General features: G+C 36.6%; 2 protein-coding genes across 2 annotated transcripts; one reads left to right on the plus strand and one right to left on the minus strand.

Moving 5' to 3' along the window:
* The first annotated feature begins 7,817 nt into the window (after positions 1 to 7,817).
* On the plus strand, positions 7,818 to 9,482 carry LOC124413551 (programmed cell death protein 2). Its single transcript, XM_046894227.1, has 5 exons — positions 7,818 to 7,867; positions 7,909 to 8,304; positions 8,439 to 8,859; positions 8,961 to 9,063; positions 9,156 to 9,482. Exons 2-5 carry the CDS (start codon positions 7,926 to 7,928, stop codon positions 9,330 to 9,332), a joined length of 1,080 nt encoding a protein of 359 aa, XP_046750183.1. The 5' UTR covers positions 7,818 to 7,867; positions 7,909 to 7,925; the 3' UTR covers positions 9,333 to 9,482.
* A 95-nt stretch (positions 9,483 to 9,577) lies between these two features.
* On the minus strand, positions 9,578 to 15,768 carry LOC124413642 (the record flags this gene model as incomplete). The annotated part of the gene is made up of 6 exons (XM_046894363.1): positions 9,578 to 10,443; positions 10,639 to 10,841; positions 10,913 to 11,129; positions 11,220 to 12,801; positions 13,102 to 14,360; positions 14,913 to 15,768. Coding segments are annotated over 6 exons (4,506 nt in total), but the record flags the coding sequence as incomplete, so codon positions are not given.
* Positions 15,769 to 15,929: the final 161 nt, after the last annotated feature.

A 15,929-nucleotide genomic window follows, 5' to 3' on the forward strand; every position in this document is an offset into this window, starting at 1 on the left:
CGATCGATTCGCATTATCAGGGTGGCGACAATTTCGCTGGAATATAATTTCTTGACTATTCCCTGACATTTACTGTCAAAACATTCAGAATTCCCCGACATTTCCCCACGAAACGTAAATTAGGTAATGTTGGGCAGTTTTTACGACTAAGAGCTCCAGAAGTTGTGCACCTTGAATATATAAATTTGGATTCAAAAACACATTGTATTGCTTTCGTTTCACACGGATGATTAGAAATTGAATAATCTCATTTCCAAAAGTTAGCTGAACTGAATTTACGAAACGTAGCTGAAGTTTAAAACGATTCTTTAAAAACAGCACGATTTTCTTCTCTATGCCCAATCATATCTCCCTGACGCTTTCCTGACTTTTCCCGATAAAGTGAATTCCCGGTTTTCCCGGTCCGTCGCCATCCTGACTCGATCACTGGATCACTCGACCTCTCAACCACTCGACCACTGGCTCACTGGATCACTCGGATACGGGGTTACGATCACTGGATCACACGATCTCTGCGCCACTGGATCCCTCGATACGTTCGATCCCTCGATCAGTCCGCAAGGGAACGTCAGTAATTTCCGGCCCACATCCACAATCTTCATTGTTTTTCTACTAGTTATCCGTGTATCGTATAATAGTAATAAACGCCTTCCAACGCACCCCCACGACGGGGGGGGGTACAGGAGGGTTACAATTGCAGCAAAAAATTGACAAAAAAAATGTACAGTTGCTCACGCGAAACTTATTGTACGCATTAATTGAAACATAAGAAGCCTAGAAAGTATCGTCTGCCGTCTAAATTCCACGACGAAACTTGTCTTCCACCCACATAAGTAAGTGCGATCAAATATTTAAAAACCTCATACCTTCAAGGATGAAATTGATGACAGTGCTTCTTTTTATAGTAAGGAACACAAAAATAATAGTCAACCACCTATACTATACATCGAAAGTAGTCTTCCAAGTCCATGAAGCTAGCTGCTCCAGGCACGCGGCTACGATGCTGCATCTTTTTCGAGCTGCCTGACAGACGATCGTTGCTGTTCTACATGTTGAACGACTGTCATGAAGTTGTTTTTTTTACGTTGTATGTATTGTACATTTGTTCAGTGAATTAATTTGAACTTTGGCGGATAGTTATACTAGATCTTTTACCATGAAAATCGAGAGTGAGATATATTAATGAAATTCTATAAAATGCTTCAAATTAAAACAACAATGTTTTAGTATGACATTCATCTTCAATATCAGAATTATTGATTTCACCACCGTCCTCTTCGTCTGATTGATCTTCGCCTTGTTCTGTACTTGTTTTTTTTACTTGTAAATATATGAATATAATAATTTGTTAACGCCTTGATAATAATTTTTATATAACTTTTTTAGTTTTTTTCTTCATTTACAATATCTAGACTTTCTGCTGAATTAATTGTTATGTCATCAATGGATTGAATTGAACAACAAGTTTATTATCTGATTCATCCGAACCATAGTCAGTAGGATAAAATTCCTTCGGTTGCGGGAGACAAGCATGCCTCCAAGGATTTTGTAAATTTTGATTTAAACAAAATTTTGTCTCGCTGACTGTGGTTGGGAAAAATCATATAATCAATTTGTTTCTCAATTAAATCCATCGATAACATAGCAATCAACTCAGAAGAAAATCTAGGTATTATAAATAAAACATAAAAGATTATACATAAGTAATTGTTTAATCATTACTACATTTTTATATTTATATATTTACAGATGGAGAAATAAATACAGAACAAGACGAAGACGACAATGCTGAAATCAATAATTCTGATATTGAAGATTTCAATGTAATAATGGATGAATGTTCATAAAATTACCTTTGTCAAACAAGATGAGCATACGTTATACAGAATGCACATTTTAAATATAGAATTCTTTAAAGTAAAAATCAATAAGTAATTTTTTCACCCTAACTTACGACTATTCAATAAAAGAATAGACTGAACTTTTGGGAAAGGACGCTGTAATATTACCTCAGCTTTGAGATTTCCGAATATTAGTGTGGATTTTCTCGGAATCAATCCTTAATGTCATTGTAAAAGATTGTTTTTCTTATCGTAAATCATTTTATCGAATTTCATCGATATATTTAAGTCTCGATTTTAACGGTAGAAGATTTAGTACAACTATCCACCAAAGTCTAAATTAATAAACTGAACAAATATGTAACATAAAAAAAAGAAAAAAACTTCATGACAGTCATTCGACTATTTCGAACAACAACGACAGTCTTTCAGGCAAGACGTAAAGATGCAGCTTCATAGGCTTCCAAGACGACCTTCGTTGAATCTTAGAGCGGTTCACATAGGGCATTATTTAAGATTTCGCTCTTCACTAAAATTTTTGTGCTTTTCACTAAAGAATAGCTCACGTCAAAGGGCTGGGCTGAGAAAAATTTTTTACTAGCGCCTCAACGACATTGAAATTTTGAAAAAACGCTATCTTATGAAATTTCAAAATTGAGATATCCTTGAATCCTTCAGTGGCTATGTTTAATTTGTATGACGAAACAAAAGTTATTGTAAGACCTGGCATGCGTGCGATTTTTTATAGTACCGAAAAATCTGCGAAGTTGATTGCAATGTTTAAAAGTTAAAAAAATTCTTCATCTAAGAATTTCAAGATAGATGTTTTAGTACTCAAAAAAATCGCACACCTCTCAGGACTCGTAAAAACTTCTGTTTGGTCACACAAAACATATCCACCGAAGGATTCAAGGAATATCTCAATTTCGAAGTTCCCGAAAATAGGCTTTTTTCGAAATGCCATCGTCGTTAAGACAGCAGTTACAAAAAATTTTCATTCCAGCCATTTAGGGTTATCTATTTTTTAGTAAAAAAAGTGCAAGAATCTCGGAGAAGACCGAAAACCAAAAGAAAGGCCCTTTTTTGAAGCACCCTATGAAATGTATCCTCTAGATGGAAGACTATTATTTTTGTGTTTCTTACTATAAAAATAGCATTTTAATTAATTTTAACCTCGCAGGTATGATTTTTGAAATTATTTTTTCGCGCTTACTTATGTCGACAGAAATAGAGTTTCGTCGTGGAATTTAGGCAGAAGACGATATTTTCTAGGCTTCATATATTTCAATTAATCCCTTCGATAAGTTTCGCGTATGCGGCTATACATTATTTAGTCAATTTCCTGCTGTAAATTGTAACCCTCCTGCAACCCCCCCGTCGTGGGGGTGCGTTTTTGAGGCGTGTATATTACTGTTTTATGATACACGGATAACTAGTACAAAAAAATGAAGCCTACAGAAATGGTGTAATAAAATCTGTCGTTACCTCCCGGACTAAATCACTCGACCCATCGACCCCTCGAACTCTCGGTCACAGGATCCCTGGATCACTCGATCTCCCGATCACTGGATCACTCGAGCACTCGATCACTCGATCACTGGACCACTCGATCACTCGATCAAGCGCAGGATGGCTTCAATTTTACTCAAAGAAAATTCCCTGACTCTTCCCGTCAAAAACTTCAGAATTCCCTGACGTTTCCCCAGAAATATTAGGCAACGTTGGGCAGTTTTTATGACCAAAAGTTCCAGAAGTTGTGCAACTTGAATTTATAAATTTAAATCTAAAAAACACATAGTATTGCTTCGTTTCACAAGAATAATTATAAATCGAACGCGATACCATTACCGAAAGTTAGCTCAACTGAAGTTACGAAGCATAGCTAAAGATTGAAAAAGATTTGTAAAAACTGTCCGTATTACTTTAGGATCCATCATAATTCCCCGACTTTTCCCGATAAACGGAACCCCCTAACTATCCGGTATCCCCGGTTTTCCCGGTCTATCGCCACCCTGACTATGAATCGTCGCACAAATGACGCGTCTGATTCCCGTGATTAATCTACGCGCAAAAAGGCGCGGCCGATTAATCCGTAAAAACATCTTAAATGTCTAGGACTTGTCGCAAAATTCTGCAGAAAACCAATTCACATCTGCGTCTTTTTGAATCTGACACATTGCGATGCGAATTGTTGTTCCGAGATGCGAGTCAAGTCCGGGAGGGAGGTTGGAGGGCATGCATTATTGTGTGGCGTGACGGTCGGCGGTCCTCTTCGACGCGAAGTCTTCGAGCGCAGCATCTCTCCCCATCTAGCGTACCACGGAACGCGATAGATGGTCCAGAGAAGCGTTTTGCCCAGTCAGACGATCACAGAGATCAATTGAATAAAATAATTATAGATAATGACTAAATAATTAAATTCAATGACGACTGGAAAATGATAGCAAAGTGACAAGAAATGGAAAATTGAACCTCGTTAAAATTTGAAAGCTCACTATTAAATAGTTTGGAGACTTCTATACTGAGTCTTTCACGTGTTTCTGGATGAAAATCACTGTGATCATATGACGCTGTGGATTACAAAAGTTAATAACATCGCGGTGCATCGCGACCTTCCTACCCTCGCCTGATTCCCAACGGAACCACCCAACGGAAATGTTTAAAAGAAATTCACACGCACATCCACATCAAAGCACGCGACGGATCCCACAACGACCACCTACCTACCCGATTACCTATATTCGCTCTAAACGATTCTCCATTTTTTCCAACACACATCATTCATCCTCATTCGCGCCGTGGTCACTGTGACTTACTTTGTCATTGATTACCTGTGGGGAGCAAAACGTTTTTGTACCATAGTCAGCGAGAGTATTGTTTTAGACATTGCTGGCGGACTATCGGTACATCAACCTTTTGTAAAATGGATTAAAAACATCCTGTATGCTTATCAGCATTTGTCTAAGCGAGCTAAGCCTGTGGTTGTTCTATAGTTGTTGGGCATTAAAAAATTAAAATTCAAGTTTCAAGATATATCATGCAAGCTGATTACGTTACGTTATGCCAGACTTTGAAATGGTATCAATTAAACAATCGTTGGAATATGTTTAAACCTCAGGTTCATCCACCACTTAAACGACATCATTATAATTATATAATCTTGACTAGACACAATCTGTTTTCGCGAATGTTGAGTAAGTGATGGTAACCTGTCGCGATGCTCATTCCACTTTCAGCAACGTGCAAAATTTTTAACTTTGAGTAACTGTGGTAAAATAGGTCAACTCTGATAAGAAAGAAAGAGAAAACAAAATTCATTGACTGATACTCCAGCACCGTTGAGATCGCGAATGAGCCTATCCATGCAGCTAAGAAATCGAAGATTTGTGCAACAATTTTTACCGCCACGCCACGTGACAAAGGAGTCCCAGGGAATTAATACCCATAACCTAAACACATGCAAACTCACCGACGTTGCTGAGTAATGGAGAAGTTACTCGGATGTCTCTGCTTAACTCTGAAAAAATGAAAGAGGAAGCTCGAATTAATTTAGCCACCTGGATTTTCTATTATTACTGTTCTACTTCCATATTTGTTTGCCGCATGTTACACAATGTCAAAAATTAGGTTTCAAATGCAGCACATTGAATAATCAAACAATAATTGAGATAAGTATTCTTACCTCCTCCGGGTTGCTCCACACTTTACATGTATGTGTAGTAGTCCTCGTGGCTTCTCAGGTTGTATGGGGGTGACGCACTTTTCACACTGCAATGAGAATATAACAAAATATTACAATAAAACACTAACATGCTAATAAAATAAGAACAGATATTGAATAAATGCATACAATTATTGAGCAGCTAAAATCATGCACGATCAATGCACGAGACATGATAATTAAAAATCATATCGAATCTGTACCTTTCAATTTTATTCACTGCATAGCGGATGGTTTAATTTTTACTTTGTTGTCAGAGGCCGATTGATTGAATTACGTCATTTGGATCATCGCTAAATGTGGTCGATAGTGCTGCAATATAGTGTGCTCCTGTTGACAGGTCAGAAATAAAAACACTTTATTAGTATTTGTTTTGGAAAATAATATGCAAACATTGAAAATTGACCGTTATTTTTTGTAAATATAGCGAAGAAGTGAATACCAATCAATCAATTTTAGCATCAAACAGTATTCAATATTCACCATAGTTATCCAAGACATAATAGGCGCGTATCAGAAATCAATAACAGTTGACGATTCCGATTCTCACTCGAAATTTCGAATCGATTAATAACGCCGTGATGCATCAACTTTTCTTCAAAGGTAATAAAGCACTACGAAATGGAGGATCCTTCCATCGATCGATTGCCAGAAAGAAATTCGGAAACGCATGCAATCGCTTACAGTTTTTTCTTACATAGGAAACAACGCCAAAATCAACGACGCGATAAAATTTTCATTTCAAAAACGTGTGTCCACGTGAGAGACGCGATCCGCAAACCGAAATACGAGACACAACTCGCGCGAAGGTCACCTTCCGCAAGGTCCATTTTTTCAGAATATTAGAAAAAAAACGACAACGGAAGATTATCAAGTAACGTTCTTGTCACGAAACCCTTGTGATTATATGCAGCGTAATAATTACGCTCGATTCCAAGCCCATTTACACTTTTTGTGTTGTAGCTGGCTGCATAAACAGACTGAGTTAACTTGCTAACAATACATCTACGCACTTACCGAAAATCAGCCGCACAAACAATAACAAACGACACCCGACGCTGAGAGTCGAGAATCGAAATCGCTACAAGCTGAAGTTGCACAAATGAATGAAAATTTGAGACACGATAACTCACCTTCGATGTCCTCGGCTGTTTTTGTTTCAGTAACTCGGCTCTCTTATGGGTCATACGCTGCATGTCGTTCGTATATTATTCACAGTGAGTTTCGTGGGTATTATACACTGATCGAAAATTTGAGACACGATAACTCACTCTCGATGTCCTCGGCTGTTTTTGTTTCAGTAACTCAGCTCTCTTATGGGTCATACGCTGAATGTCGTTCGTATATTATTCGCAGTGAGTTTCGTGGGCACTATGCACTGATCGAATCACGATACGCAGCCTTTTTTTAACCGTAAAAATCGGTGCTTGGCCATGTTTCGAATAGTCAAGCCTGTACATGCCGATTTGATTTCTCGACTTGCGGCTTGCGTAGCTCCACTACGGCTGCTCGGAAGCGACTGAGGCCGCGCTGCGCTCGGAAACGATTCTCGACCCGCCGTAAATGCCACGCGAACTGTACACAACGCGGTTAAATGTTCGATAAATTGCCGTTGGACGCGGTTTCAGGCGTCAATCGAAATTTTCTGGCCATTTCCAACCGAATAAAATACGTTGACCTATGTAATGTGTATTCATTTCTGAGGGTCTAATTAGTGGATAAAAAGTACTGTAAGCCGATTTTGAGACGAAAAGTTTCTGACCTCTGAAAATCGCAGACAAAGGAAGGTTCACCTATTTGGAATTTTTTCATTCGAAATTTGGCTGATTTTCAAAAATACTTTAATCAATTCTTTGACGCATTGTGTTGAGGTAGTTTCGCTAGAGGAATCGCGGATTGCGCGGAGTCCGCATACTTCATCAGCTACTTCATATCACTTCCATATTGTCTCCATTTTTCAAAGTTCCAATTAACATTTCTAGATTTTTAAATTCTTCGAATAAAAATGTAATTGTAATCCACTGACCTATTACCACGTAGGTTTCGATGCGAAGGATTTTGCCATTGCGTCCGCACTTATTTTTGTGGGAGTCTTTAGCCGCCGACGGCGTGGCGTTACCGTGTCAAGTTATAATAGAGATCAGTCAAGTTGCTCCCTCCCCACCACATGAGTTTCCAACCTGCATGCAAAACCATGTACTGAACACATCTACAAGTTCATATAAGTCTATGGCTAAACCTTGGCTAAACACGTGTGCGGAGCCGTGGAATAAACAAGTAGTTCAATTCAGTCAGCAGTGAGTTGGTTCAGCACAGTATTATTCGTTTGTCTGACTGTGTGGCGAGAGTTGAAACATCAAAGAATGGAAAATAAAATAAGTAGAATTGATATTGGATTTGTAGAAGACTGCGAAAAATGGAGATTGTCGAGTAGATTCTTTCCCAGTAAAGTGGGGGGTAAACCTGCGTGGCTAAATTTGAAAGATATTCCTCGAAAGGAGGATGTTGAATGTCAATTCTGCAAACAGCCTTGCATATTTTTATGCCAAGTCTATGCTCCGTACGAAGAAGATGAAAAGGCCTTCCATAGGACATTATTTATTTTCATCTGTAGAAACCCGAAATGTTGTAAACCAAATAATAACAGTAATTTGAAAGTCTTTCGGTCGCAACTAGAAAAAAGTAACAAGTTTTATCCATCCGATCCGCCAATTGAATCCGAAGAGTGGAGACCAGATATAGGTATACTTCATGATTCCAAATACTCAAGTTTTGAACAAATATTATTCGTAACTATCATATTCAAGTAATTATATTCTTTTGATCATTTTTTTCCTCGGATCATTTTACATTGTCCCTTAAATTCGATTTTACAGCTACAGAGACTTGGACAAAATCCTGTTATGTATGTGGAATTTATGCACCTAGTCACTGTTCCAAATGCAAAAAGGTATATTACTGTTCTCGTGAACATCAAGTATACGACTGGACACATGGCCATAAGACTTGTTGTGGAATCAGTTCTAGTCTGGCAGAATCAAATTTTTTACTAACCGAGTATGAAATCGTTGTTGAAGCAGAGGAAAGCTTTAATCAACTTTCAGAAAGTGAATATGTTGATGACGAAAAAGAAGAAATGATGGAGTATGAAAAATTAATAGATCATAATGAGGCAGGAACGCTTCAACATGAAAAAAATGTCGATGCTGACTTAATGAAAATGTCTGCAGCAAATGATGACGAAGCTTTTTTCGATTTTACTACTAAAGTAAAGAAATACCCAGATCAGATCTTGAGGTAAGCCGGACCACAAATTGTTACCTGTATCATAGCAATAATGAGCAACTTGATTCAATATGTATATTATTATATTAATTTTATTGCATGTTCCACCAAAGGTACGAGAGAGGTGGTAACGTTTTGTATATATCGTCTGAAAATCAAGTTCAAGAAATTCCAAATTGTGGAAAATGTGGTAGCGAAAGGCAATTTGAGTTTCAGGTGTGTGTGGAAAAAAATATAACACTGATAAAGTCGAATCATTGCTCTCTAGTTTCTGAGTATATTTAAAAAGAAAATTCTTTCTCCTACAGATTATGCCACAGCTCTTGAACTATCTCCAATTTGAAGATACACTGGAAAGTCTGGATTGGGGAATATTGGCCATCTTCACATGTAAAAATTCATGTGTAACAGAGAATGGTTATGTCACAGAATATATATGGAAGCAGGATATTGTAGATGTAGAGAATAAAGATTGTGACAAGTGATAGATAAAAAAACATGTCTTTTATTGCTTTCACATTACATAAAGATATAAAAATATTTAGGAATAAGTATTCCAAGTTTAATAGATTAGTCTACAACAAAAATACTTGCTTACACCACTTATCTTTGATTCTTATATATTTCATATTGAGCACAAATTACTTATATTCTTACCCTTTTTCTCAATTGTACGCAGCAGGTTCTTAAACTGAGTGTAATGATAATATGGACATATATATTATTGGTAAAATTGTCACAGCACTTTTGTATAAAACTACTTGATTAATTAGATATATTTGAAACACAGTAACTTTGGACACTACTTTCAGACTTTGCAAAGAGAATGAAAGTTGTTCTGAAATCGACGGAAATTTTAAGATTTCATATTCGGGAAGTTCGCAATACTGCTTGGAAATATTTAATCAATAAAAAATGAACGGATAATAAAGTTTCTAAATTTTTGATCGATATACAATCCAACACGATGCACGGTATATCCATAACAGAAAATCACATCATTTGAAATTATAATAAAATAGGACAAACGAAAGGAACTCCAACTACATAATGTTAGTTCCAATATCAAAAACATGATTCTCCTGAAGTAAAAACGCACATTATACATTGAAGTGTAAAACTATGCTGAAATCATATCTTGCATGTAAAGTTGCCACGCGAATAGATAAAACTTAGTAACACAGCGATAGAACATATTGACTGCACCTTAGCATTGCAGGAAAGTTTTCAAAATATCTGCGCTTGCTGCAGACAACCGCCTAAAACGATTCAAAGTAAACTTTGGAACTGACTTGGTGAGATTATGTGACAAGTCATAAGGATCTTGAATGCACATTTCTGCATGGATTCTAAATAACTCTATGGAGTCATCATTCCTGTTCTTAATAACGTGATCAACATATGGTCTCATCTCACTTGGTAGTAGATCAAGATCTTCAAAATCACTTTTCAATATGGTACGACCAAGAAGCGGGCAGACTACGGAATTCCGGTACTCGAAATTGGAGTAAAAAACGAAAAATCCATACAATAACTTCGTAAAGGTATATTCGTGCCCACTAACATTAAATGTAGCACAAATCCCAGTTTCCCAATCTGAAATAATAAAAATAAATGGATTGAAATTGATGAGACAGTAAATCTATAAAATATTACAAAATAGTATGAAAAATATAGAAACAGTTATTTTCATGTATTGATTTTGGATTTCAAGCTTCACTATTGAAAGTGCATTTCACTGCGTCTTCAAGTGATTAAACGTAATAAACCCATTTATGTTAAGATACTTACTACTAATTATTTTAGACTTATTCTCTTTGGCAATCAAGCTGGCAACACTTGGTAGAATCGATTCTACTTGAAGATAGAAAATGACACACCAACAGATTGCATAATTCGCAATATACCGTGGTCCTGATAAACTGCACAAAGAAAGCCATCTCTTCAAAAACAACATTAACTGTCGGCAGAGCGGGTAATTGTCGATAAAGCATCTGGAAAAAGCGATTTAAATTAGCAATGAAAAATTTCTTGGGAATACAATTGAAGCAACAAGTTTTCTTACTTTAATAACTTAGTATTTTCAACGCTTAGACCATTTTTGAACGATACATCACAGCTTAGTTCTGTGTTTCTGTGATGTAACTTGATAATGGGCGTTCTAGTTGACACGAGAATCTCGTCAATTTCCCATGATTCCGCATTAGCATGTAAACAATTCGCGACAGAATGTATTATATCGATTTGATAGTTCTTAGAATTGTTTTTTCCGTCATATGTACCTGCAAAAAATTGAAAGAAATAGTTCAAGGAATACCAACTCAGCTCGGATGAAATTGTTTCAAGAGTCGAATATCTAGAAATATGCTTACCACAATCCAGAAATACGTCTATATCGCTGTCTGGAAAACCTAAGCCAGATACTCTTGATCCTAAGGGATAAGCCTTGGCTTTAGGAAATTCTACTTTGACAGTATCTTCTAGGCATTTTAACAAGGAGTCAACTTTCGTTTTTTGAACATTTAATACTTGATCGGATAATGCAATTAGACTTATGGCCTCTGCCTCAGCATTTTCTAATAGAGCTTTCGCTTGATTTGGTAATACGCATTTTACATAGTCTCCACGCTGTACTAAATACTTGTGCAATGGCTGTTCACAATGCTGTGTATAAAGTGTCGGAAAACCCAACCACAATGTGGCACATGATACACAAGCATCATAAATTAGTCTCTTTGCGGATATGCCCGTTTTCTTTAGACGTTTTTGATGTTGTGTTCCTTCTAAATGCTCTGCGAAGAAAAATTCCGCACTAAACTGGATATCGCAAAGTTGGCACCAATATTTTTGAATAGTGTACCAAGTGCTTTCCATTTGAACTAAAATATCCTGCAGGATTTTATCCATTACTTTATTCCACGACTGTTTTCTTTCTTGGTGAAAATCTTCCGTAACATGTTCAAGAATATCTGCATGATCATTTAGAATTGACAAGTCACAAGCAAAACACTGAATATTTTCATCTGACATTTCTTGGGACAACTCTTTTGCGAGTGTTAAGTCACTAAATTGATCTGGACAATTTATGAAGTGTTGGTCGTTTGATTCCATCTCAGCTAAATTCGCAGTGTGTGTCAAGGTGCAGATATGTTCATAAAATGTCTGCAAATTACAAGGTACGCTTCTTTGACAAACTAGACAATATATCAAAGATGATGTTTTTGGAAAGCATAATTGACAACTCAATTTGATTATTCTCAACTTTTCTGGATTCATGCTATAAATGTGCTGCATATCGGCGTGTAAATATTTTGGTAGAGGCATCTTTTTTCTACCTTTTTTCAATGCCTTTGAATCGTTAGTCTGGTCCCCCACCTGATTCTGTCCCAGGTTTCTCAAATTATCCAAACACTTGGAATTTTTCACGACAGTCTCTTGGGCCTTGAAATTGCATTTTATTTCTGGAATTTGTGATTCATGATTAGACGTGTTCGATTTTTTTCTGTTTTGTACTCGTACTTTCTTTGTTTTGGACACAGTTGTATTATTCTTGATATCGGGTGCTATATTGGATTGAACGGCATGTTTTAGTTTTTCCAACTCTTTTAAGGCATATGGTATTTGTGTTTCATAATTTTTATTTGAATTATTGACCTGAGACAATTGCATTTCATTTGCGAATAATTCTTTCTTCTTTTCTTGAACATTGCCACTTTTGAAATTTACCACGTGTTGTTCACTTTTCATGTGATTTTCCATGGCTTCTGGTGTTTCTATATGAGTTTTACAAACTTTGCAATATATATCAAACGCTTTTTCTGATAGCACACTTACAGGTTTCTCACTACTTCGTGTTACTGACTGCGGTGGATCTTTACTAATTGTAGGCACAGATGCATTCGTAACATTACTATAATCGGAAGTACTCAATAACGTTTCGTCTTTTCGCCATACCTTATCTCTGTAATATTTCAATGTAGCAATGTGATATTTACTCTTTGTATGGGCAACTACGCTGCTTGGACTTCGTAGGTGAGCCTTACAAGCTTTGCAATACAGTTCATTTTTCCGATGATTTAGTGAATGTTTAGTAATCAGCGATTCAAGATTCTTCGGTATGTCAAACAATTTTGTAGAATGCTGACTATCTGGACTTGCAACATTTTCTGATACCGACTGTAGGGGTTTTTGATTAATGGAACGTGCAGGTGTATTTGGAACTCTGCTGTCTTCTGAAGTATTTATTCGCCATACCTTATCTCTGTAATATTTCAATGTAGCAATGTGATATTTACTCTTTGTATGGGCAACTATGCTGCTTGGACCTCGTAGGTGAGCCTTACAAGCTTTGCAATACAGTTCATTTTTCAGATGATCTAGTGAATGTTTAGTAATCAGCGATTCAAGATTCTTCGGTATGTCAAACAATTTTGTAGAATGCTGACTATCTGGTCTTGCAACATTTTCTGATTCCGACTGTAGGGGTTTTTGATTAATGGAACGTGCAGGTGTATTTGGAGCTCTGCTGTCTTCTGAAGTATTTGATGATGACTTTTTACTGCTTTGTGCAATCTGATCTCTATAAGTTCCTAATCTTGCGATATGATTTTTACTCCTAGTGTGATCTATCAAACTGGTTGGAGTTAAAAGATGAGCGTCACAAGCCTTGCAATATATTTCTTTTTCTAAATGATTCAACTGATGTTTTGATATCAATGGAACTAGATCTTGTGGAACCTCCAACAGTTTTGATGGTCGACTAACTGTTTTATCAGCCACTCTCTTAGCATCCTCAAATGGCTTACTATCAACTGTCCTTTGCTGTACATTGGAACAAGCGATGTTTTGTAAGGTCACAGGTAACTTTTGATTTTTTTGGGCTATCTGAGTTTTGTATTCCTTCAATCGTGCACTGTGGCGTTTACTATTTGTATGGCCCAAGAAGCTATCCACACTTCTTATATGAACTTCACAAGCTACGCAATATAGTTCTGCTTTTCGACGTTGTAACACATTTTCTGAGATCAATGGTATCAGAGATTTTGGTATTTCAAACATCATTGGTGCCTGTTGTGCCGAATATGAGCTTGATGTACTGATTGTTTCCCAACTATTCGAAATCTTGTCAGATGACTCCCAAGAACTTGATGAACTTTTGAACAAATCGCAACTTTGCGATTGAGTTCCACATACTTCCCAACTAGCTAATGAACTTTCAATTGTCTCCCAGCTACTTGACAAATTTTCAAATGTATTACCACTATTAGTAATTTCCTGTGACTTCATGGAATCGGCTGTTTTCCTCAATTGCATGTGCTGGTGACTTGATATATGTTCAGAGATGAAGTGACCAGTTGACGGAACTGGTCCCATTATTGAGTTTTCGTGGACAGTTTTTTTCAAAGGACCTGGATTTTCTTTCCTCTGAATCTCGTTACACGGAGGTTCATAATTAAACTCATCAATCATTAGCATATTTTCTACATGGATACTGGAACTGATGTGGTTAGTACAATTTTTCTTTCCAGTGACCGAAAAGTTGCAAAGACTACAGCAAAAATCTGAATCCTTGAGATGATAAATAAAGTTTCTCACCCATTGTCGACATTCAGTTTCCATGAAGTCAATAGATAGCGGGATTTCATGACAACTTTGTTGTAATGCCACGTGTTTTTCCTCTCCGATATGTGTGCGAATATAGTAATATCCTCTTATTTTTTCCTTGCAAGAAAAACAAAAAAAAGTACCTGGTTCCTCTTCGATCACTTGATTGCTAACAAGACTTACGTTTGAGACTCGAAGTTCAAGTGCTTTTTTCAGCAGAATCGCATGTGTAAAATGATTTTTCTCAATAAAATGGAATAAAAAATGTTTCCAGTCCTTGGCCAAATAATCATTACACAGTGTGCAACCAACGCCTTGATCAATTTTAAAAGAAGCACTAAGAGCCGTTTCAAGTTTATTACAGTGATATTTTGATGTTACATGCGTTAAGCTATCTTCTAGTCGTAGATTTTGTTTATTGCAGACCAAGCACGAAAAGCAACTGCCGTTTTTCAAAATACCTCTTGCACTAAATTTTTGTGGTGTATCATGTGTTCCTTGTACCATCAGATCCGCATCACACATTGTTTTGGCAACAACTGGAGAATGTGTTGATGTTTCAAATCCTGGATATTCATACGAATCGAACAGTTTTTTCCTCTTAATGCAATTATCAAGGAGTTGATAATTAATATTATCGCTTGTTACCACGTTTGTTACATGGTTATGAGAAATAATGTGCTTGGCACAATTTAATTTCCCTTTTATTAAACTGTCGCATAAAGCGCAATAGAATTCTGAATGCGCTAGCACGCAAATAAAATTTTTTGCCCACTTGCGACATTGATCATCATAGAGTATTTCTGGTGGATACTTGGCAGTAAAAGTTTGAAGCAACTCTTCATGCTTTTTTTCTTCAATATGTGCAAAGACTGAGTCACCTCCGATTATTAACTCATTGCAGAAAAGGCAAAAAAAATTTCCAGGATCTTGCTCAATTAAAAGATTTCTCACAAGAGTAACGTTCGAAACATAAGAGATGTACCGATTGTTACTTTCCTTCACACTGTAGAAATGATTTTGTTGTGTAAAATGAATTAAGAAATTTTTCCAGCTTTCTGTTGCGTAATTAGTACATTTATTGCAACGAAAAAATCCGTCAACCTTGGAACGAGCTAACCTTACGTCATGAAGTTTATCACAGTGCTTCTTGTTAGCAAAATGCTTAATAACATTCGTCAGTGTGACAATTTCTAAGTTACAAATGAGGCATAAATAGCCATTTCCAGTGATAAAAATGCCTCTTGCGCTAAGTCTTGCTGGTGTATGTTCTGGTGTACATTGTGAAGCCGGATCCATTTTCAGTGCGATTGAATTTTATCTGAAAATTAAAATATTAATAATTATCAGACGAGCATGCAGCATTGGCCGATGCATGTGAGAACATAGAATCTGATTTACATGGACGTATATTTGGACAAACTGTAACTATATGAACGCATCGATCAATTTGAATATCATCAGAAAATACCAGAAGT

This window comes from Diprion similis, chromosome 12, assembly GCF_021155765.1.
Source record: "Diprion similis isolate iyDipSimi1 chromosome 12, iyDipSimi1.1, whole genome shotgun sequence".
Taxonomy (NCBI): domain Eukaryota; kingdom Metazoa; phylum Arthropoda; class Insecta; order Hymenoptera; family Diprionidae; genus Diprion; species Diprion similis.

Excerpts from the sequence above, each read along its gene's own strand:
- LOC124413551 (XM_046894227.1), top strand. The coding sequence starts at position 7,926 with ATGGAAAATAAAATAAGTAGAATTGATATTGGATTTGTAGAAGACTGC. Across the intron at positions 8,305-8,438 it reads AGAGTGGAGACCAGATATAG|CTACAGAGACTTGGACAAAA; the intron begins GTATACTTCATG and ends TCGATTTTACAG. Across the intron at positions 8,860-8,960 it reads TACCCAGATCAGATCTTGAG|GTACGAGAGAGGTGGTAACG; the intron begins GTAAGCCGGACC and ends GTTCCACCAAAG.